Source organism: Mustelus asterias, unplaced genomic scaffold (genome assembly GCF_964213995.1).
Source record: "Mustelus asterias unplaced genomic scaffold, sMusAst1.hap1.1 HAP1_SCAFFOLD_1504, whole genome shotgun sequence".
NCBI classification, from domain to species: domain Eukaryota; kingdom Metazoa; phylum Chordata; class Chondrichthyes; order Carcharhiniformes; family Triakidae; genus Mustelus; species Mustelus asterias.
This window is the reverse complement of record NW_027591449.1, coordinates 1144-25425: the sequence shown is the minus strand read 5'-3', so window position 1 is coordinate 25425 and position 24282 is coordinate 1144. Positions and strand designations below refer to the sequence as shown.

The window sequence follows — 24282 nt, the reverse complement described above, 5'->3', positions numbered from 1 at the left end:
GGTACAGTCAGATTGTAATAAATGTCGCTGTCGGTACAGTCAGATTGTAATAAACGTCACTGTCGGTACAGTCAGATTGTAATAAACGTCACTGTCGGTACAGTCAGATTGTAATAAACGTCACTGTCGGTACAGTCAGATTGTAATAAACGTCACTGTCGGTACAGTCAGATTCTAATAAACGTCACTGTCGGTACAGTCAGATTCTAATAAACGTCACTGTCGGTACAGTCAGACTGTAATAAACGTCACTGTCGGTACAGTCAGATTGTAATAAACGTCAGTGTCGGTACAGTCAGATTGTAATAAACGTCACTGTCGGTACAGTCAGATTCTAATAAACGTCAGTGTCGGTACAGTCAGATTCTAATAAACGTCAGTGTCGGTACAGTCAGATTGTAATAAATGTCAGTGTCGGTACAGTCAGATTGTAATAAACGTCAGTGTCGGTACAGTCAGATTGTAATAAATGTCAGTGTCGGTACAGTCAGATTGTAATAAACGTCAGTGTCGGTACAGTCAGATTCTAATAAACGTCAGTGTCGGTACAGTCAGATTCTAATAAACGTCAGTGTCGGTACAGTCAGATTGTAATAAATGTCAGTGTCGGTACAGTCAGATTGTAATAAACGTCAGTGTCGGTACAGTCAGACTGTAATAAACGTCACTGTCGGTACAGTCAGACTGTAATAAACATCACTGTCGGTACAGTCAGATTCTAATAAACGTCAGTGTCGGTACAGTCAGATTCTAATAAACGTCACTGTCGGTACAGTCAGATTCTAATAAACGTCAGTGTCGGTACAGTCAGACTGTAATAAACATCACTGTCGGTACAGTCAGATTGTAATAAACGTCACTATCGGTACAGTCAGATTCTAATAAACGTCAGTGTCGGTACAGTCAGATTTTAATAAACGTCGCTGTCGGTACAGTCAGATTGTAATAAACGTCGCCGTCGGTACAGTCAGATTGTAATAAACGTCACTGTCGGTACAGTCAGATTGTAATGAACGTCAGTGTCGGTACAGTCAGATTGTAATGAACGTCAGTGTCGGTACAGTCAGATTCTAATAAACGTCAGTGTCGGTACAGTCAGATTGTAATAAATGTCAGTGTCGGTACAGTCAGATTCTAATAAACGTCAGTGTCGGTACAGTCAGATTGTAATAAATGTCAGTGTCGGTACAGTCAGATTGTAATAAATGTCAGTGTCGGTACAGTCAGATTGTAATAAACGTCAGTGTCGGTACAGTCAGATTCTAATAAACGTCAGTGTCGGTAGTCAGATTCTAATAAACGTCAGTGTCGGTAGTCAGATTCTAATAAACGTCAGTGTCGGTACAGTCAGATTGTAATAAATGTCAGTGTCGGTACAGTCAGATTGTAATAAATGTCAGTGTCGGTACAGTCAGATTGTAATAAACGTCGCTGTCGGTACAGTCAGACTGTAATAAACGTCAGTGTCGGTACAGTCAGATTCTAATAAACGTCAGTGTCGGTACAGTCAGACTGTAATAAACGTCAGTGTCGGTACAGTCAGATTCTAATAAACGTCAGTGTCGGTACAGTCAGATTGTAATAAACGTCACTGTCGGTACAGTCAGATTGTAATAAACGTCAGTGTCGGTACAGTCAGATTGTAATAAACGTCACTGTCGGTACAGTCAGATTGTAATAAACGTCAGTGTCGGCACAGTCAGATTGTAATAAACGTCACTGTCGGTACAGTCAGATTCTAATAAACGTCACTGTCGGTACAGTCAGATTCTAATAAACGTCAGTGTCGGCACAGTCAGATTGTAATAAACGTCACTGTCGGTACAGTCAGATTCTAATAAACGTCAGTGTCGGTACAGTCAGACTGTAATAAACGTCAGTGTCGGTACAGTCAGATTCTAATAAACGTCAGTGTCGGTACAGTCAGATTCTAATAAACGTCAGTGTCGGCACAGTCAGATTGTAATAAACGTCACTGTCGGTACAGTCAGATTCTAATAAACGTCAGTGTCGGTACAGTCAGATTCTAATAAACGTCAGTGTCGGTACAGTCAGACTGTAATAAATGTCAGTGTCGGTACAGTCAGATTCTAATAAACGTCAGTGTCGGTACAGTCAGATTCTAATAAACGTCAGTGTCGGCACAGTCAGATTGTAATAAACGTCACTGTCGGTACAGTCAGATTCTAATAAACGTCAGTGTCGGTACAGTCAGATTCTAATAAACGTCAGTGTCGGTACAGTCAGATTCTAATAAACGTCAGTGTCGGTACAGTCAGACTGTAATAAACGTCAGTGTCGGTACAGTCAGATTCTAATAAACGTCAGTGTCGGTACAGTCAGATTCTAATAAACGTCAGTGTCGGTACAGTCAGACTGTAATAAACGTCAGTGTCGGTACAGTCAGATTGTAATAAACGCCAGTGTCGGTACAGTCAGATTGTAATAAACGTCAGTGTCGGTACAGTCAGATTGTAATAAACGTCACTGTCGGTACAGTCAGATTGTAATAAACGTCAGTGTCGGTACAGTCAGATTGTAATAAACGTCAGTGTCGGTACAGTCAGATTGTAATAAACGTCGCTGTCGGTACAGTCAGATTGTAATAAACGTCACTGTCGGTACAGTCAGATTGTAATAAACGTCAGTGTCGGTACAGTCAGATTGTAATAAATGTCAGTGTCGGTACAGTCAGATTGTAATAAACGTCACTGTCGGTACAGTCAGATTGTAATAAACGTCAGTGTCGGTACAGTCAGATTCTAATAAACGTCAGTGTCGGTACAGTCAGACTGTAATAAACGTCAGTGTCGGTACAGTCAGATTGTAATAAACGTCGCTGTCGGTACAGTCAGATTGTAATAAACGTCGCTGTCGGTACAGTCAGATTGTAATAAACGTCGCTGTCGGTACAGTCAGATTGTAATAAATGTCAGTGTCGGTACAGTCAGATTGTAATAAACGTCACTGTCGGTACAGTCAGATTGTAATAAACGTCAGTGTCGGTACAGTCAGATTCTAATAAACGTCAGTGTCGGTACAGTCAGATTGTAATAAATGTCAGTGTCGGTACAGTCAGACTGTAATAAACGTCAGTGTCGGTACAGTCAGATTCTAATAAACGTCAGTGTCGGTACAGTCAGATTGTAATAAATGTCAGTGTCGGTACAGTCAGATTGTAATAAATGTCAGTGTCGGTACAGTCAGATTCTAATAAACGTCACTGTCGGTACAGTCAGATTGTAATAAATGTCAGTGTCGGTACAGTCAGATTGTAATAAATGTCAGTGTCGGTACAGTCAGATTCTAATAAACGTCACTGTCGGTACAGTCAGACTGTAATAAACGTCGCTGTCGGTACAGTCAGATTCTAATAAACGTCAGTGTCGGTACAGTCAGACTGTAATAAACGTCACTGTCGGTACAGTCAGATTGTAATAAACGTCACTGTCGGTACAGTCAGATTATAATAAACGTCACTGTCGGTACAGTCAGATTGTAATAAACGTCACTGTGGGTACAGTCAGATTGTAATAAACATCAGTGTCAGTACAGTCAGACTGTAATAAACGTCACTGTCGGTACAGTCACATTCTAATAAACGTCACTGTGGGTTCAGTCACACTGTAATAAACGTCAGTGTCGGTACAGTCAGATTGTAATAAATGTCAGTGTCGGTACAGTCAGATTCTAATAAACGTCAGTGTCGGTACAGTCAGACTGTAATAAACGTCACTGTTGGTACAGTCAGACTGTAATAAACGTCACTGTCGGTACAGTCAGACTGTAATAAACGTCGCTGTCGGTACAGTCAGACTGTAATAAACGTCGCTTTCGGTACAGTCAGATTGTAATAAACGTCGCTGTCGGTACAGTCAGATTGTAATAAACGTCGCTGTCGGTACAGTCAGATTGTAATAAACGTCGCTGTCGGTACAGTCAGATTGTAATAAGCGTCGCTGTCGGTACAGTCAGATTGTAATAAGCGTCGCTGTCGGTACAGTCAGATTGTAATAAATGTCGCTGTCGGTACAGTCAGATTGTAATAAACGGCACTGTCGGTACAGTCAGATTGTAATAAGCGTCGCTGTCGGTACAGTCAGATTGTAATAAACGTCGCTGTCGGTACAGTCAGATTGTAATAAACGTCGCTGTCGGTACAGTCAGATTGTAATAAGCGTCGCTGTCGGTACAGTCAGATTGTAATAAATGTCGCTGTCGGTACAGTCAGATTGTAATAAACGTCACTGTCGGTACAGTCAGATAATAATAAACGTCACTGTCGGTACAGTCAGATTGTAATAAACGTCACTGTCGGTACAGTCAGACTGTAATAAACGTCACTGTCGGTACAGTCAGATTCTAATAAACGTCAGTGTCGGTACAGTCAGATTGTAATAAATGTCAGTGTCGGTACAGTCAGACTGTAATAAACGTCAGTGTCGGTACAGTCAGACTGTAATAAACGTCAGTGTCGGTACAGTCAGATTGTAATAAACGTCACTGTCGGTAGAGTCAGATTGTAATAAATGTCAGTGTCGGTACAGTCAGACTGTAATAAACGTCAGTGTCGGTACAGTCAGACTGTAATAAACGTCAGTGTCGGTACAGTCAGATTGTAATAAATGTCAGTGTCGGTACAGTCAGACTGTAATAAACGTCAGTGTCGGTACAGTCAGACTGTAATAAACGTCGCTGTCGGTACAGTCAGATTGTAATAAACGTCAGTGTCGGTACAGTCAGACTGTAATAAACGTCAATGTCGGTACAGTCAGATTGTAATAAATGTCAGTGTCGGTACAGTCAGACTGTAATAAACGTCAGTGTCGGTACAGTCAGATTGTAATAAACGTCAGTGTCGGTACTGTCAGATTGTAATAAACGTCGCTGTCGGTACAGTCAGATTGTAATAAACGTCACTGTCGGTACAGTCAGATTGTAATAAACGTCAGTGTCGGTACAGTCAGATTGTAATAAACGTCACTGTCGGTACAGTCAGATTGTAATAAACGTCAGTGTCGGTACAGTCAGATTGTAATAAATGTCAGTGTCGGTACAGTCAGATTGTAATAAACGTCACTGTCGGTACAGTCAGATTGTAATAAACGTCAGTGTCGGTACAGTCAGATTCTAATAAACGTCAGTGTCGGTACAGTCAGATTGTAATAAACGTCAGTGTCGGTACAGTCAGATTGTAATAAACGTCGCTGTCGGTACAGTCAGATTGTAATAAACGTCACTGTCGGTACAGTCAGATTGTAATAAACGTCAGTGTCGGTACAGTCAGATTGTAATAAATGTCAGTGTCGGTACAGTCAGATTGTAATAAACGTCACTGTCGGTACAGTCAGATTGTAATAAACGTCAGTGTCGGTACAGTCACATTCTAATAAAAGTCAGTGTCGGTACAGTCAGATTGTAATAAATGTCAGTGTCGGTACAGTCAGACTGTAATAAACGTCAGTGTCGGTACAGTCAGATTCTAATAAACGTCAGTGTCGGTACAGTCAGATTGTAATAAATGTCAGTGTCGGTACAGTCAGATTGTAATAAATGTCAGTGTCGGTACAGTCAGATTCTAATAAACGTCAGTGTCGGTACAGTCAGATTCTAATAAACGTCACTGTCGGTACAGTCAGATTATAATAAACGTCGCTGTCGGTACAGTCAGATTGTAATAAACGTCACTGTCGGTACAGTCAGATTGTAATAAACGTCACTGTCGGTACAGTCAGATTTTAATAAACGTCAGTGTCGGTACAGTCAGATTGTAATAAACGTCGCTGTCGCTACAGTCAGATTGTAATAAACGTCACTGTCGGTACAGTCAGATTGTAATAAACGTCAGTGTCGGTACAGTCAGATTCTAATAAACGTCAGTGTCGGTACAGTCAGATTCTAATAAACGTCAGTGTCGGTACAGTCAGATTGTAATAAATGTCAGTGTCGGTACAGTCAGATTCTAATAAACGTCAGTGTCGGTACAGTCAGATTGTAATAAATGTCAGTGTCGGTACAGTCAGATTGTAATAAATGTCAGTGTCGGTACAGTCAGACTGTAATAAACGTCAGTGTCGGTACAGTCAGATTCTAATAAACGTCAGTGTCGGTACAGTCAGATTGTAATAAATGTCAGTGTCGGTACAGTCAGACTGTAATAAACGTCAGTGTCGGTACAGTCAGATTCTAATAAACGTCAGTGTCGGTACAGTCAGATTCTAATAAACGTCAGTGTCGGTACAGTCAGATTGTAATAAACGTCAGTGTCGGTACAGTCAGATTCTAATAAACGTCAGTGTCGGTACAGTCAGATTGTAATAAATGTCACTGTCGGTACAGTCAGACTGTAATAAACGTCGCTGTCGGTACAGTCAGATTCTAATAAACGTCAGTGTCGGTACAGTCAGACTGTAATAAACGTCACTGTCGGTACAGTCAGATTGTAATAAACGTCACTGTCGGTACAGTCAGATTATAATAAACGTCACTGTCGGTACAGTCAGATTGTAATAAACGTCACTGTCGGTACAGTCAGATTGTAATAAACATCAGTGTCAGTACAGTCAGATTGTAATAAACGTCACTGTCGGTACAGTCAGACTGTAATAAACGTCACTGTCGGTACAGTCAGATTGTAATAAACGTCACTGTGGGTTCAGTCACACTGTAATAAACGTCAGTGTCGGTACAGTCAGATTGTAATAAATGTCAGTGTCGGTACAGTCAGATTCTAATAAACGTCAGTGTCGGTACAGTCAGACTGTAATAAACGTCACTGTCGGTACAGTCAGATTGTAATAAACGTCACTGTCGGTACAGTCAGATTGTAATAAACGTCACTGTCGGTACAGTCAGACTGTAATAAACGTCGCTGTCGGTACAGTCAGATTGTAATAAACGTCGCTGTCAGTACAGTCAGACTGTAATAAACGTCACTGTCGGTACAGTCAGATTGTAATAAATGTCACTGTCAGTACAGTCAGATTATAATAAACTTCGCTGTCGGTACAGTCAGATTGTAATAAATGTCACTGTCAGTACAGTCAGATTATAATAAACTTCGCTGTCGGTACAGTCAGATTGTAATAAACGTCACTGTCGGTACAGTCAGATTGTAATAAACGTCACTGTCGGTACAGTCAGATTGTAATAAACGTCACTGTCGGTACAGTCAGGTTGTAATAAACGTCACTGTCGGTACAGTCAGATTGTAATAAACGTCACTGTCGGTACAGTCAGATTGTAATAAATGTCAATGTCGGTAGAATCAGATTGTAATAAACGTCACTGTCGGTACAGTCAGATTGTAATAAACGTCACTGTCGGTACAGTCAGACTGTAATAAACGTCACTGTCGGTACAGTCAGACTGTAATAAACGTCACTGTCGGTACAGTCAGACTGTAATAAACGTCACTGTCGGTACAGTCAGACTGTAATAAACGTCACTGTCGGTACAGTCAGACTGTAATAAACGTCACTGTCGGTACAGTCAGACTGTAATAAACGTCACTGTCGGTACAGTCAGACTGTAATAAACGTCAGTGTCGGTACAGTCAGACTGTAATAAACGTCACTGTCGGTACAGTCAGACTGTAATAAACGTCACTGTCGGTACAGTCAGACTGTAATAAACGTCACTGTCGGTACAGTCAGACTGTAATAAACGTCACTGTCGGTACAGTCAGACTGTAATAAACGTCACTGTCGGTACAGTCAGACTGTAATAAACTCTGCTGGAGTCGGATTACTTCACAATCACACTCTGCATCATCCTTACTCGACACCCACGGCTGTACAAATACTGGCAATCAGTAGCTCCCGGCCACACCCCCGACTGCTTCCCCACCTCCTGACGTCTTGCCCACCCCTGACTTTCCCCCACCCACTGACGTCACGCCACCCCCCCCACTCCTCCCCCATTTACCCTCGCTGCTGCTATAGGATGACCAGTAGGGTTCTTGCTTTACTCTCTTTGGCTGCATTGGGCTCCAGGAACCATCTTCCTTGAACAGGATCTCATCGCAGTGTGTACAGTAGTTGAGAATTTCCATGAAAAGGCTGTGGATAGAGAGTGGACAAAACTGAAAACACTTGGCTAAAGAGAGGGTGAGAGAAAGGGGGCAGCAGGAGCCACAGATAGGGAATGTGGGAGAGAGGGAACCTGTACCCGTCACTGAATAAACACACGTGTCCCGTACCCGTCACTCTTAATTTACACACATCCCGTACCCGTCACTGAATAAACACACGTGTCCCGTACCCGTCACTGAATAAACACACGTGTCCCGTACCCGTCACTGAATAAACACACGTGTCCCGTACCCGTCACTGAATAAACACACGTGTCCCGTACCCGTCACTGAATAAACACACGTGTCCCGTACCCGTCACTGAATAAACACACGTGTCCTGTACCCGTCACTGAATAAACACACGTGTCCCGTACCCGTCACTGAATAAACACACGTGTCCCGTACCCGTCACTGAATAAACACACGTGTCCCGTACCCGTCACTGAATAAACACACGTGTCCCGTACCCGTCACTGAATAAACACAGGCGTTCCGTACCCGTCACTGAATAAACACACGTGTCCCGTACCCGTCACTGAATAAACACACGTGTCCCGTACCCGTCACTGAATAAACACACGTGTCCCGTACCCGTCACTGAATAAACACAGGCGTTCCGTACCCGTCACTGAATAAACACACGTGTCCCGTACCCGTCACTGAATAAACACACGTGTCCCGTACCCGTCACTGAATAAACACACATGTCCAGTACCCGTCACTGAATAAACACACGTGTCCCGTACCCGTCACTGAATAAACACACGTGTCCCGTACCCGTCACTGAATAAACACAGGCGTTCCGTACCCGTCACTGAATAAACACACGTGTCCCGTCACTGAATGAACACACGTGTCCCATACCCGTCACTGAATAAACACACGTGTCCAGTACCCGTCACTGAATAAACACAAGTGTCCAGTACCCGTCACTGAATAAACACACGTGTCCCGTACCCGTCACTGAATAAACACACGTGTCCCGTACCCGTCTCTGAATAAACACACGTGTCCCGTACCCGTCACGGAATAAACACACGTGTCCCGTACCGTCACTGAATAAACACACGTGTCCCGTCACTGAATGAACACACGTGTCCCATACCCGTCACTGAATAAACACACGTGTCCAGTACCCGTCACTGAATAAACACACGTGTCCCGTACCCGTCACTGAATAAACACACGTCTCCCGTACCCGTCACTGAATAAACACACGTGTCCCGTACCCGTCACTGAATAAACACACGTGTCCAGTACCCGTCACTGAATAAACACACGTGTCCAGTACCCGTCACTGAATAAACACACGTGTCCCGTACCCGTCACTGAATAAACACACGTGTCCCATACCCGTCACTGAATAAACACACGTCTCCCGTACCCGTCACTGAATAAACACACGTGTCCCGTACCCGTCACTGAATAAACACACGTGTCCAGTACCCGTCACTGAATAAACACACGTGTCCAGTACCCATCACTGAATAAACACACGTGTCCCGTACCCGTCACTGAATAAACACACGTGTCCAGTACCCATCACTGAATAAACACACGTGTCCCATACCCGTCACTGAATAAACACACGTGTCCCGTACCCGTCACTGAATAAACACACGTGTCCAGTACCCGTCACTGAATAAGCACACATGTCCAGTACCCGTCACTGAATAAACACACGTGTTCCGTACCCATCACTGAATAAACACACGTGTCCAGTACCCGTCACTGAATAAACACACGTGTTCCGTACCCATCACTGAATAAACACACGTGTTCCGTACCCGTCAATGATCAGATTCTCATAAGGAGCTTTCTTGTCACAGACGGGGCAAACCCACGTGGCCTTCTTCTCATTCATCTGGAGGTAAAGAGTTGCATCAAAGCACTGCAGGTGTGTGCAGCTCATCGCTCGGCACGGCACAGACAGCCTCATCTTCCCCAACTGCACAAAACAAACACCATTATTAGTCTGATTCGCTCACAATCTTCCTCATCACATCCTAGAAGTTACATTACTCCTCCGGCGCTGGGCCGCAGACACACCTCAATCCTCACTGGATACCCTATCCTCTTCAGCCCATTATTCAGCGCTGGGGTGTGGGGGTCCTGAGCTCAATAAGCAGAACAGAAACAACCTTTAGCTGGAAGGCGACACCAGGTCCTCCAGGAAGAAAATGTTTTGAACCACCCTTTATCTGTAAGTTTCCCCCCCCCCACTTTTCACAGGAAAGGTTTTGTGGAGTCACACTGTGTTACAAACACTCGTTCACCAACTCCAGTCCGAGAGATACCCGGACCAAATGTACACCGCGGTCGGTTGCAAACATCCGAGAAGAAAGACAACCAAAGACCGCGGCCCTCCGCCAGCACTCACCCCATCCTCCCGCTGTGTGTGAAACAACACTAACCGGTCCCTGACACTCCCCACACTCTGATCATTCTAACTCCAGGCAAGAGAAAGAAACTTGTGGCCAATTTGAGGAAAACTCGCTGGGACTTTCCTTCCCAAAGAGATGGAGGTTAACCAGTTCCAAAAGCAGACGTACCTGAACTCTCCCCTCCCTCTGCAAGATAAGACCCAAAAACATTCCATCTCTACCCTCAGGCTGATGTCTCATGTCGGGGAGACGTTATCCCACCTTGCCTGTGCTTCCTGCACAGACAAAACCTGATCCACCACCTTGTTAAATTGTAACCCTATCAGCTCATTTGTCAACCGATTCCATGCCTTTGTGTGGTTCAGATGATTAATGCAGATTTAGTTGGTGTTCACTAATATTACTGATCATTTCTATGGTTTATTAATTCCCTTAAATACAGCACAGTTAGCGCTGCTGCCTCACAGACTGTGTGTGTGTGGAGTTCGCAGATTCTCCCCGTGTCTGCGTGGGTTTCCTCCGGGTGCTCTGGTTTCCCCTCTCACTCTGAAGATGTGTGGGTTGGGTGGATTGGCCGTGCTAAATTGCCCCTTAGTGTCAGGGAGATTAGCAGGGTAAATGCGTGGGATTACAGGGATAGGGCCTGGGTGGGATTGTTGGTGTGGGCTCAAAGGGCCAAATGATCTCCTTCTGCACTGTAAGGATTCTATGATTCTATGAATAGCATCTCTAATCTGCCACTTTCCCAGTGTAGACATCCCAATTCCTAAGTCTAAGTTTAATTATCATTAGTATTACAAATAGGCTTACATTAACACTGCAATGAAGTTACTGTGAAACTCCCCTAGTCGCCACCCTCTGGCGCCTGTTCGGGTTACGCTGAGGGAGAATTTAGCACGACCAATGCACCCTAACCAGCACGTCTTTCGGACTGTGGGAGGAAACCGGAGCACCCGGAGGAAACCCACGCAGACACGGGGAGAATGTGCAGACTCCACATTGACAGTGACCCAAGCCGGGAATTGAACCCGGGTCCCTGGCGCTCGGAGGCAGCAGCGCTAACCCGCTGTGCCACCCTTTGTTTCTCCTCACTGCCCATGGGGTTGGTGGAGATCGGAGACTACGTTTAAAAAAAATAAACTACAGGACAATCGATTTGAACCGTTTTAAAATCAGGTGCAGAACGATTTGTACATGAAATCACTCTGCGGCTGTTCTTGAGTTAGTCAGTGGAAAGATACTTACTGGGCAGATGAGGGAAACACGCAGGCTTGTGGTGGCGATCTCACTATCTGGATCCGCTGTCAGCTTCTCCTTAACTGTAATAATGAGAAAGGAATAAGAGTCTACTCCAAATATAGACAACACCCCCAACTCATCCAAAGATTCTCCGTCTTACTGCCTTCCAATATCTCTGTCCTCGTGTTGATATGGACAGGGAGCGCTGACGGAGCACTGAACCTCTCATAATAAGTCCAGTGTCCACATGCACAGATTTCACACAAGGTGTCACTGAATTAGGGATCAAAGACAGCACAGGAACAGGCCCCTCAGCCTCCAAGCCCGCGCCAATCACGTTTACCTATCTAAACCAACCGTTTATATCCCTCTATTTCCCATCTGTTCATATCCCTATCAAGATATGTCTTAAATGTGACTAACGTATCTGCCTCAACCAGCTCACTTGTCGTACGAAGAACGGTTGAGGACTCTGGGTCTGTACACATTGGAGTACAGAAGGATGAGGGGGGATCTTATTGAAACTTACAGGATACTGCGAGGCCTGGATAGAGTGGAGGTGGAGAGGATGTTTCCACTAGTAGGAAAAACTAGAACCAGAGGGCACAACCTCAGGCTAAAGGGACGATCCTTTAGAACAGAGATGAGGAGGAATTTCTTCAGCCAGAGGGTGGTGAATCTGTGGAACTCTTTGCCGCAGAAGGCTGTGGAGGCCGGGTCATTGAGTGTCTTTCAGACAGAGATAGATAGGTTCTTGATTAATAAAGGGGATCAGGGGTTATGGGGAAAAGGCAGGAGAATGGGGATGAGGGAAATATCAGCCATGATTGAATGGCGGAGCAGACTCAATGGGCCGAGTGGCCTAATTCTGCTCCTGTGCCTTATGGTCTCACTTGGCAGTGCATTCCAGGCCCCCGCCACCCTCTGGCACATCTCCACTGAACCTTTCCCCCCTTATCTTGAACTTGTGCCCCCTTTTAATGTCATTTCTGCCCTGGGAAAAGCTTCCAACTTTTCCCCCTATCCATACCCCTCATACTTGAATAAATGTCTATCAGGTCGCCCGTCAGCCTCCGTCTTTCCAGGGAGAACAATCCCAGTTTATTCACTCTCTGCTCATAGCGAATACCCTCCATACCAGGCAACATCCTGGTAAACCTTCTCTGTACTCTCTCCAAAGCCTCCATGTCCTTCTGGTAGTGTGGCGACCAGAATTGGACACAGCATTCCAAATGTGGCCTAACCAACGTTTTATACAACTTTAACATAATTTGCCAACTTTTATACTCGATGTCCCATAGGAATGCTGGCTACCTTCTCCCTCTCACTGCCAGGGCATTCTGTCGTACTGTTACCAAGGCCCCATCTGAAGGCACTTATCCTGATTTTAAGTTGAACAGAAAATCTTTGGATGTGTGATGGGCATTCTGGACGGCAGGTTAGCTGTGGGTTGTGTGTTTATAACTTGCTGGTTTACGGTCGTTGTGAATTGTTTGTAACCTTGGAAGGCCGTTTGTGGACAACCCGCAATGTACACTAGCCGTTTGCTAATGTGCTGTTGTATTACAGATGGGATGTTTATTGTTGCCACTGTGTTATGTCAGGTGTTATTTTAAAAATTTATTACTGTGAGATTGCATTCTGGTTTGTAATTTGAAAGTGTAATGGATTTTGTATTTGCGAACGGTTTAAATAAGAATGGCACAGACATTCAGGAATCTCTCTCTTACTCTGGGTCCAAACCTTCACCACCATCATCCACAGGGTCTCCGTGGGGTGTCGAGGACATGAACAATCCTCCCCCCACTATGGAAAATAAATCATCTTTCAGGTAAACATACAGCATGTAACAGTCACACCAGACACCCAAATCAAAGTGGATTTGATATTGTGGAAGCTGGTTGCCCCCTTCTCCCTGGGGTGGGGTGGGGTGGGGGGGGGGGGGGGGGAACATCTAACAGACATGCCAGAACTCCTCACAATCATCGGTCCCACAAACACGAAGCACAGCGTAGACTTCTCCATTCGGCCCATCGAGCCTGCACTAGCAACGATCCCACCCCGGCCCTATTCCCACAACCCTATGTATGAGGGGCACAGATCACCTAGTCAACATCTTTTCCCAAAGGTAGGGGAGTCTAAAACGAGAGGGCATGGGTTTAAGGTGAGAGGGGAGAGATACAAAAGGGGTCCAGAGGGGCAGTTTTTTCACACAGATGGTGGTGAGTGTCTGGAACGAGCTGCCAGAGGTAGTAGTAGAGGCGGGTACAATTTTGTCTTTTAAAAAGAGTTTAGACAGTTACATGGGTAAGATGGGTATAGAGGGATATGGGCCAAACGCGGGCAATTGGGACTAGCTTAGTGGTTAAAAAGGGTGGAACGGACAAGTTAGGCCGAAGGGCCTGTTTCCATGCTGTAAACCTCTGTGACACTATGATTTACCCCGCTAATCCTCTGTCACTGAAGGGCAATTTAGCATGGCCAATCAACCTAACCCGCACATCTTTGGAGTGTAGGAGATAACCGGAGCACCCAGAGGAAACCCATGGGGGAAGAACGTGCAAACTCCACACAGACAGTGACCCGAGCTGGGAATCGAACCTGTGTCCCTGGCACTGTGAGGCGGTATTGTTAATCACTGTGCCGCCCATCAAGTACAGTGATAATTGTTAGAAACTGCTGCTTTGAGAGGTGCGCTGGGGTTGACGGCGGCCCAGGTCAGTGCAATGGGACCGCCGCCCCCCCCCCCCCCCCCCCACCTCCCCCCCCACCTCCCCCCCCCCCCCCCCCCCCCCCCCGGAGAGATCCCACCTCTTGCACTTACTCAGAGCTCGAGAGTGGTCTGGGTTCCGGATCCCCTTGGCTCGCAGTCTCTGCAGCAGTGTCGCTGACGTTAGCTGTTTGACTAGGTACACAGAAACGGAGTAATTCTGTTCCAATAAAACACAGAGAGAGAAAAACCAGTAAAGGAAGGGAGCCTTCACAACACTCAAAAGGAAAAACGGTATGCAGACTTCAGCGTAATAAAATCAAATTACTGCGGATGCTGGAATCTGAAACCAAAAGAGAAAGCGCAGGAACATCTCAGCAGGTCTGGAAGCATCCGTCAGGAGAGAAAAGAGCCGACGACTCATCTTTCATTCCCTCCCCCCTGCAGTATAAATATCTTCCACTTTCTCTGCCTTTGAGCTTTGACGAAGGGTCATCTGGGCTCGAAACGTCAGCTCCTTTCTCTCCTTCCAGATGCTGCCAGACCTGCTGAGGTTTTCCAGCGTTTTCCTCTTTTGGTTTCAGACTTCAGTGTAGCCTGGGGAACTCACTCTGCCGTACTCGGATGACCAGTTAATGGTGATCATGTTCGGGATGGTGGCTGTGAGCTTGACCAGTGAAGTTACGTTGACGGGGAGACTGGGTCGCTTTGGCTCAACTCCATTTTTAGTGGGTGGAAGATATCCCTGGGAAGAGACAGACATCTGAACACAAAAGGTTTTCAGGAAAACTAACACTCCAGAACCCCTTTTCGGAGATCAGCCTGACCAGAAGCCTTTGCAATCATTAAACGCATACTTTACTCTCCAGAAATTCATCAAACTGTCCTTCGAAAGATTTACCCAGTCCCAACAACAATCACTCAGTGAGGTCATTCTCTCAAGAGGGAACAGGAACTTTGCTCTATCCTGCTCTCTCCCATGAACTTCACAAGGATTTTCACAGAAAGGTAAACAATGCTTTGACTTGGCGATAGAGAGTCAGCTATATACAATAATCAGGTTCCACCATCTTACTGCCCAGTCAGGGTTTGCTGTTCTCTAATCTGAAGGTTATCAAAGAAAAAAGAATGATATCAAGTGTAACATCATGAAATACGTCTGTCGTGTTTTAGTTTCAGTAAGAAGCCTCACAACACCAGGTTAAAGTCCAACCGGTTTATTTGGAATCACGAGCTTTCGGAGCGCCGCTCCTTCATCAGGTACCACAAACCGCCACTCACCTGATGAAGGAGCAGCGCTCCAAAAGCTCGTGATTCCGAATAAACCGGTTGGACTTTAGCCTGGGTGTTGTGAGACTTCTTACTGTGCCCACCCCAGTCCAACGCCGGCAACTCCACATCATCGTTTTAGTTTAGCAGAGTTTCTCTCAAATCTGACAAAAGCCATAAGGAAGGAAAGGGTGGCACGGTGGTTAGCATTGCTGCCTCACAGCGCCAGTGACCCGGGTTCGAGTCCGGCCTCGGGTCACTGTCTGTGTCTCCGGGTGCTCCAGTTTCCTCCCACAGTCCAAAGATGTGCAGGTTAGGGTGGATTGGCCGTGCTAAATTGCCCCTTAGTGTCTCAAAATGTGCAGGTTAGGGGGATTAGCAGGGTAAATACGTGGGGTTACGGGCTTGGGTAAGATGCGCCATCAAAGAGTTGGTGCAGACTCGATGGGCTGAATGGTCTGCTTCTGTACGGTAGGAATTCTAGGACTCGCCTCTTAGAACCATAGAAAATTACAGCTCAGAAACAGGCCTTTTGGCCCTTCTTGTCTGTGCCGAACCATTTTTTGCCTCGTCCCACTGACCTGCACTTGGACCATATCCCTCCACATCCCTCTCATCCATGAACCCGTCCAAGTTTTTCTTAAATGTTAAAAGTGACCCCGCATTTACCACTTTATCCGGCAGCTCATTCCACACTCCCACCACTCTCTGTGTGAAGAAGCCCCCCCTAATATTCCCTTTAAACTTTTCTCCTTTCACCCTTAACCCATGCCCTCTGGTTTTTTTCTCCCCTAGCCTCAGCGGAAAAAGCCTGCTTGCATTCACTCTATCCATACCCATCAAAATCTTATACACCTCTATCAAATCTCCCCTCAATCTTCTACGCTCCAGGGAATAAAGTCCCAACCTATTCAATGTGAATAGATGGGATGCAGTGGCCTCAGAGGATGTGCTTGCCCGATGAGGGGCATTACACTGTCTGTTAACTATCTGGAACAAGTCAATCCAACTGTTCAAAGAGAATGGAAACAGGTTAAATTGAGGACACTGGAGGGAAAGGATAGGCTGCTTAACTCAAACAGCTGGAAGGTTCACTGTAAATACAGCACAGACGGCCGTTCATTCAAAGCTGTTTTCTTTCAGACCAACACAAAGCAGCTTTACACACACACTAATTCAAATTAATAATTTAAAACTACCCCACACCAAGACTGGGGTCAGCTTTGGCGGACACTTACCGGTAAAGGGCAGAGCTTTCCATTGACTTTCACAAATAGGTTAGGAGGGAAGTAATCTTCCTGAGGGCAGCTAGTCTCACACAAGCAGAACCTGTGGAGAAAGATCCCAAGTCACAACAAATGCACTGCATAACCCTCAGCACTAAACCCCAGCCAATGCCAGGGCAGAGAGACAAACCATGGATGGTGCTGTTTCTGGGCACCTTATCAATTATGCCCCTCGCCTTTTAACCCTCCCTGCCACATCTTTTGTTAATGTTAATTTATTAGTCACAAGTAGGCTTGCATTAACACTGCAATGAAGTTATTGTGAAATTTCCCCTAATTGCCACACTCCAGCGCCTGTTCGGGTACACAGAGGGAGAATTTAGCACGGCCAATGCACCCTAACCAGCGCGTCTTTCGGACTGTGGGAGGTAACCGGAGCACCCGGAGGAAACCCACGCAGACACGGGGAGAACGTGCAGACTCTGCACAGACAGTGACCCAAGCCGGGAATCGAACCCGGGACCCTGGCGCTGTGAGGCAGCAGTGCTAACCCGCTGGGCCACCGTGCTGGCAACCACAGATCACAGCGGGGTCCAAGTGTTTTATACAAGTTTAGCAAAATGTCTTGGCTTTTGGGCTAGATGCCTCTATTGATAAAATCCACCAAAAGCTGAGTTTTCGGTATGATGTACATGACAACCACGGCTTTGTCACAGAACTACTTGGTCACTTATTACACAACCAGCTCTGCGTCTCTGAACGTGGCTTTCTGCACTACGTGGACACAATCACCTTCTTTTCTGAGGAAGGATGTTCTTGCTCTCGAGGGAGTGCAGCGAAGGTTATAAAAGTTGGGGTCTGATGTTGCAGATGTATAGAACGTTGGTTCGGCCGCACCAGTTCTGGTCGCCACACTACCAGAAGGACGTGGAGGCTTTAGAGAGAGTGCAGAGGAGGTTTACCAGGATGTTGCCTGGTATGGAGGGGCTTAGTTATGAGGAGAGATTGGGTAAACTGGGGTTGTTCTCACTGGAAAGACGGAGAATGAGGGGTGACCTAATAGAGGTGTATAAAATTATGAAAGGCATAGATAGGGTGAACGGTGGGAAGCTTTTCCCAGGTCGGTGGTGACGTTCATGAGGGGTCATAGGTTCAAGGTGAAGTGGGGGGGAGGTTTAACACAGATATCAGAAGGACGTATTTTACACAGAGGGTGGTGGGGGCCTGGAATGCGCTGCCAGGCAAGGTGGTGGAGGCGGACACACTGGGAATGTTTAAGACTTATCTAGATAGCCACATGAACGGAGTGGGAATGGAGGGTACAAAAGAATGGTCTAGTTTGGACAAGGGAACGGCGCGGGCTTGGAGGGCCGAAGGGCTTGTTCCTGACTTGTATTGTTCTTTGTTCTTTGTTAAAGTTTACCAGGCTGATTCCGGGGATGGTGGGACTGATGTATGAGGAGAGATTGACTAGGTTAGGATTGTTTTCACTGGAGTTCAGACGAATGAGGGTGGAATCTCATAGAGACTTATAAAAGTCTAACAGGACTAGACAGGGTCGATGCAGGGAGGATGTTCCCGATGGTGGGGGGAGTCCAGAACCAGGGGTCACAGTCTGAGGATTCAGGGTAGACCATTTAGGACGGAGATGAGGAGACATTTCTTCACCCAGAGAGTGGTGAGCCTGTGGAATTCATTACCACAGGAAGTAGCTGATGCCAAAACATTGAATGTATTCAGGAGGCGGCTGGATATAGCACTTGGGGCGAACGGGATCAAAGGTTATGGGGAGAAAGCAGGATTAGGCGATTGAGTTGGATGATCAGCCGTGATGGTGATGAATGGGGGAGCAGGCTCGAAGGGCCGAACGGCCTCCTCCTGCTCCTTATCTTCTATGTTTCTAAAAGACCTGAATCTCACAAGCACCGCAAACAACAATTCCACTCACACGGACTGCAGCGGTTCAAGAAGGCAGCTCACAGCCACCTTCTCAAGGGTAATGAAGAATGGGCAACAAATGATAGCTTAGCTAGCAAAGCCCATATTCCTTGAATGAATATTTTTAAAAAAGAATATCTTGAACTAACAGTGACATATTCTATTGCCACATGACTCCTGGGTTCACTTCCAAGTTTAAGAATGGCAAAACATACCAGTAAATTAGCAATAATGTATTTTCCTGCAATAACATCCACACCAGTAGGCTTTCAAACTGAAAAATTACACTTTGCATTGAGTGATAAACCATACTTACAAATGCCCAGCAAGGAACACATGAGAATAGAACAAAGATTGCTGGAAATCTAAAATATCAACAGAAAATGCTGGAAATACTCAAACCAGCTAGGTAGCATCTATGGAGAGAAAGAGGCAAGACTCAACAATGGTGGCACGGTAGCACAGTGGTTAGCACTGCTGCCTCACAGCGCCAGGGACCTGGGTTCGATTCCTGGCTTGGGTCACTGTCTGTGTGGAGTTTGCACATTCTCCTCGTGTCTGCGTGGGTTTCCTCCGGGTGCTCCGGTTTCCTCCCACAGTCCAAAGATGTGCAGGTTAGGTAGATTGGACATGCTAAATTGCCCCTTAGTATCAGGGGCACTAGCTAGGGTAAAAAGTAAAGTTTATTTATTATTAGTCACAAGTAAGGCTGACATTAATGCTGCAATGAAGTTACTGTGAAAATCCCCTCATCGCCACACTCCGGCACCTATAAGGGTACACAGAGAGAATTTAGCACGGCCAACGCACCTAACCAGCACGTCTTTCAGACTGTGTGAGGAAACCGGAGGAAACCCACGCAGACACGGGGAGAATGTGCAGACTCCACACAGTGACCCAAGCCGGGAATTGAACCCGGGTCCCAGGCGGCAGTGCTAACCACTGTGCTACCGTGCCACTGTGCAAATGCATGGGTTATTGGGATAGGACCTGGGTGCGATTGTGGTCGGTGGGCCGAATGGTCTCCTTCTGCACTGTAGGGATTCTATGATTCTAACACTTCAAGCTCAAAATCTGCACAGGTTCTGACAGTGGGCTATTGACTCTGTTTCTCTCTACACAGATGCCAGCAGATGTGCTGACCATTTCCAACAGTTCCTGTAACGATTGGAGCAAAGTGTAACCCCCTTGCCAGACCTCGGAGAGACAATCAGACCTTTGGTCGTCTTGCAATGAGCCTCTCACTGCGGTCCTTTAGTGGGCTGGCTCCTCTGTGAGGAGGTGGCAGCATGGCTGGGGGCAGACCACATCACGCAGACTGCATCCTGGTTATCAAACAGATACGATGTGGAGATGCCGGCGTCGGACTGGGGTAAACACAGTAAGACTTTTAACAACACCAGGTTAAAGCCCAACAGGTTTATTTGGTAGCAAATGCCATTAGCTTTCGGAGCGCTGCTCCTTCGTCAGATGGAGTGGAAATTAATGCTGCAATGAAGTTACTGTGAAAATCCCCTCATCGCCACACTCCGGCACCTATTAGGGTACCGTCTGCACCGACCACAATCGCACCCAGGCCCTATCCCAATAACCCATGTATTTGCACAGTGGCACGGTAGCACAGTGGTTAGCACTGCCGCCTGGGACCCGGGTTCAATTCCCGGCTTGGGTCACTGTGTGGAGTCTGCACATTCTCCCCGTGTCTGCGTGGGTTTCCTCCCACAGTCTGAAAGACGTGCTGGTTAGGTGCATTGGCCGTGCTAAATTCTCTCTGTGTACCCTAATAGGTGCCGGAGTGTGGCGATGAGGGGATTTTCACAGTAACTTCATTGCAGCATTAATTTCCACTCCATCTGACGAAGGAGCAGCGCACCGAAAGCTAATGGCATTTGCGACCAAATAAACCTGTTGGACTTTAACCTGGTGTTGTTAAAACTCTTACTGTATCAAACAGATATCCAGAGGAACTCGAGACCTTGTGCCAAAAGCCGCTTAAGCCACAAACCTGCAGTCCCAGAGTGGAGCGCTTGTTTTGAGCACACCTGAGGCGTGAGACGGCCACTCGAGACGGGGGCAGTGCTGCCAAGCATGGGCCCCCTGGAGACCCAGGGCCTGGTGATTAGCACCATGTACACCCCCCTTGACCATATCCTGCTCAATGCCATCCTCAAACCTTTGACATCCTGCCCAATGCACCCCCTGCCTCAACACCATCCCTTCCCTTTGCAGCCCCCAGCGACGCCCCATCCCGTAAGCCCCCCTTCGCTCCCTGCCCCGACTGCGGCTCCCTCTGCTTATCGCCATGACCGCCCCCACCGGGCTCCAAGATGTTCACCAGCAGGAGGGACATTGAGAAAGGGGAACACTTGCACCACTCTGGCAAATCAATGAAGAACTCCCTGAGGACAGGACACTCTTACCTCAGCTGTACCTGGACCGTGTGATCGCCTTTAGATCCCAGTAACAAGTCCCTGCAAAGAAGCACATCACTGAGTGAACAGTTTGCTCCAATCTACCCTGCAAGTTCCAATCCATCAGGGTTAGTGTGGAGGTTCAGCACCCAGATACACATCGATCCTCGGTGTCGACAGGTCGCAGCCTGCCGCCTGGTTCTGTCTGTTGTTTCCTTGCTGCTGAAGTTAGAAACCAGACCAAGTCGTCACTTATTCACAGATTGAAACATAATAGATCTGTGACTCCTGACTCTCCAATAATGTCAGTGTCTCTTTATATGTACTCAAGTAACCATCCCATCAGCGCCTTCCAAATGCACAAACATAACCGGAATTAATACAGAGTCCTCACCCGATCTCTGCAACAACAGCTCACCTTCACAGCCTCCTTTACCTTTCCCACCACCTCCATCCACCCCACCCCCTCACCCTCCCTCCCTCCACCCCACCCCCTCCCTCCCTCCACCCCACCCCCTCACCCTCACCCTCCCTCCCTCCACCCCACCCCCTCCCTCCACCCCACCCCCTCACCCTCCCTCCCTCCAACCCACCCCCTCACCCTCCCTCCCTCCACCCCACCCCCTCCCTCCCTCCACCCCACCCCCTCACCCTCCCTCCACCCCACCCCCTCACCCTCCCTCCCTCCATCCCAGTCCCTCATCCCCCTCCCTCTGTCCGTCCTGGCCCGCATTTCCCTCCCCCCAACCCTCCCCCACCCTCCCCCCTCCACCCCCTTCCCCCCTCATCCTTCCCCCTCCACCCCCTCGCCCTCCCCCCTCCGCCCCCTCGCCCTCCCCCCTCCGCCCCCTCACCCTTCCCCCTCCGCCCCCTCACCCTTCCCCCTCCGCCCCCTCACCCTTCCCCCTCCGCCCCCTCACCCTTCCCCCTCCGCCCCCTCACCCTTCCCCCTCCGCCCCCTCACCCTTCCCCCTCCGCCCCCTCACCCTTCCCCCTCCGCCCCCTCACCCTTCCCCCTCCGCCCCCTCACCCTTCCCCCCTCCGCCCCCTCACCCTTCCCCCCCTCCGCCCCCTCACCCTTCCCCCCCTCCGCCCCCTCACCCTTCCCCCCTCCGCCCCCTCACCCTTCCCCCCCTCCGCCCCCTCACCCTTCCCCCCCTCCGCCCCCTCACCCTTCCCCCCCTCCGCCCCCTCACCCTTCCCCCCCTCCGCCCCCTCACCCTTCCCCCCCTCCGCCCCCTCACCCTTCCCCCCCTCCGCCCCCTCACCCTTCCCCCCCTCCGCCCCCTCACCCTTCCCCCCCTCCGCCCCCTCACCCTTCCCCCCCTCCGCCCCCTCACCCTTCCCCCCTCCGCCCCCTCACCCTTCTGCCCCCTCACCCTTCCGCCCCCTCACCCTTCCGCCCCCTCCGCCCCCTCACCCTTCCCCCTCCCTCCGTCCCACTCCCTCTGTCTATCCTGGCTTGCATTTCCCTCCACCCGGCCCCCCCTCCTCCCTCCCTCCCTCTGCCCATTCTGTCCCGCATTTCCCTCCCCCGCCCCCTCACTCCCTCCCGACACCCACATTTCCCTCCCTCCCCCTCATTTTCCTTCCCATCCCACCCTCTCATTTCGCCCCTCCATCTTGCCCCCTCATTTCCCTTCCTCGGTCCCACTCCCCAGCCACCTTCATCCCACCCCCTCACCAGTTCTTTCGACCCCACCTCCGCCCCCTTCCTCTGCTCAAATCCCAGCCAACTCCTCCCGCAACCCAGCGCCCACCTCCCCCCTCAGCCTCACTCCATCCCTGAGCCTCACCAACTCCCTCCATCCCTGAGCCTCACCAACTCCCTCCATCCCCGAGCCTCACCAACTCCCTCCATCCCCGAGCCTCACCAACTCCCTCCATCCCCGAGCCTCACCAACTCCCTCCATCCCCGAGCCTCACCAACTCCCTCCATCCCCGAGCCTCACCAACTCCTCCATCCCCGAGCCTCACCAACTCCCTCCATCCCCGAGCCTCACCAACTCCCTCCATCCCTGAGCCTCACCAACTCCCTCCATCCCTGAGCCTCACCAACTCCCTCCATCCCCGAGCCTCACCAACTCCCTCCATCCCTGAGCCTCACCAACTCCCTCCATCCCCGAGCCTCACCAACTCCCTCCATCCCCGAGCCTCACCAACTCCCTCCATCCCTGAGCCTCACCAACTCCCTCCATCCCTGAGCCTCACCAACTCCCTCCATCCCTGAGCCTCACCAACTCCCTCCATCCCTGAGCCTCACCAACTCCCTCCATCCCCGAGCCTCACCAACTTCCTCTCCCCTCACCCTTTCCCTCCACTAAACCCTTTACCCTTGTCTCAGCTGAACCCTCCCATCCGTTGGAGGGAGTAGAGGGACAGGGAGTGAGTGAGGGTATTTATGTTTAGTTAGGGCAGCATGGTGGGCACAGGCTTGGAGGGCCAAAGGGCCTGTTCCTGTGCTGTACCTCTCTTTGTTCTTAACCCCACTTCTCAACCCTCACCTCTGCATCAGCCCCTTCCCTTTCTACCAAAGTCTTCAATTCTTGCATTGTTCTCAAACATGTTTGCTCGTCTTCCTCCAACAATTTACTTCATTCTTTAGCTGAAGGATTTTGCCTGTTTTATCCCTGATGGAGACAGGGACACGTTCAGAGAGAGAGTCTCACCTGGAGGAGCAGATCTGTTGAACTTGTTGTGGGGTTAATGCAAACGTGACGACCGCTTCCTCAAACCGCTGCCCGTTACTCGATGCTACAGGGCCGAAAGAAAAACCACATGAAGTCAAAGCGGTCCCAGACACTGACACTCTACATTCACTCTTCATTCTACACCCGACGATAAAGATTCTTTTATTGGGGTTTGGTTTCAGCTACTCCCACACTCAACTGGCAGAGAATGTCACTCACCTCTTACATCCCAACGTACAAACCTTTCCTCACCCTCCCAGGGACAGAGACCCTGTCCTCATGAAACACAGACTGTGTGGGTGCATGCGATTCTGTACCTGCATCCTGCAGGTGGCACGGTG

At 48.4% G+C, this 24282-nt stretch overlaps 1 protein-coding gene across 1 annotated transcript in view; it reads right to left on the bottom strand.

Annotated features, from left to right (window-relative positions):
• LOC144488380 (E3 SUMO-protein ligase PIAS3-like) overlaps positions 1-24005 on the bottom strand; it is a gene marked incomplete at its 5' end in the record, with an annotated part of 71458 nt that extends 47453 nt beyond the window's left edge. The window contains 8 exons of the mRNA XM_078206448.1: positions 7927-8060; positions 9862-10022; positions 11704-11777; positions 14522-14627; positions 15018-15152; positions 16915-17005; positions 21261-21311; positions 23921-24005. Of these exons, the coding sequence (XP_078062574.1) occupies positions 7927-8060; positions 9862-10022; positions 11704-11777; positions 14522-14627; positions 15018-15152; positions 16915-17005; positions 21261-21311; positions 23921-24005 (837 nt within the window). The remainder of the gene's footprint in view (positions 1-7926; positions 8061-9861; positions 10023-11703; positions 11778-14521; positions 14628-15017; positions 15153-16914; positions 17006-21260; positions 21312-23920) is intronic.
• Between the last annotated feature and the right edge of the window lie 277 nt (positions 24006-24282).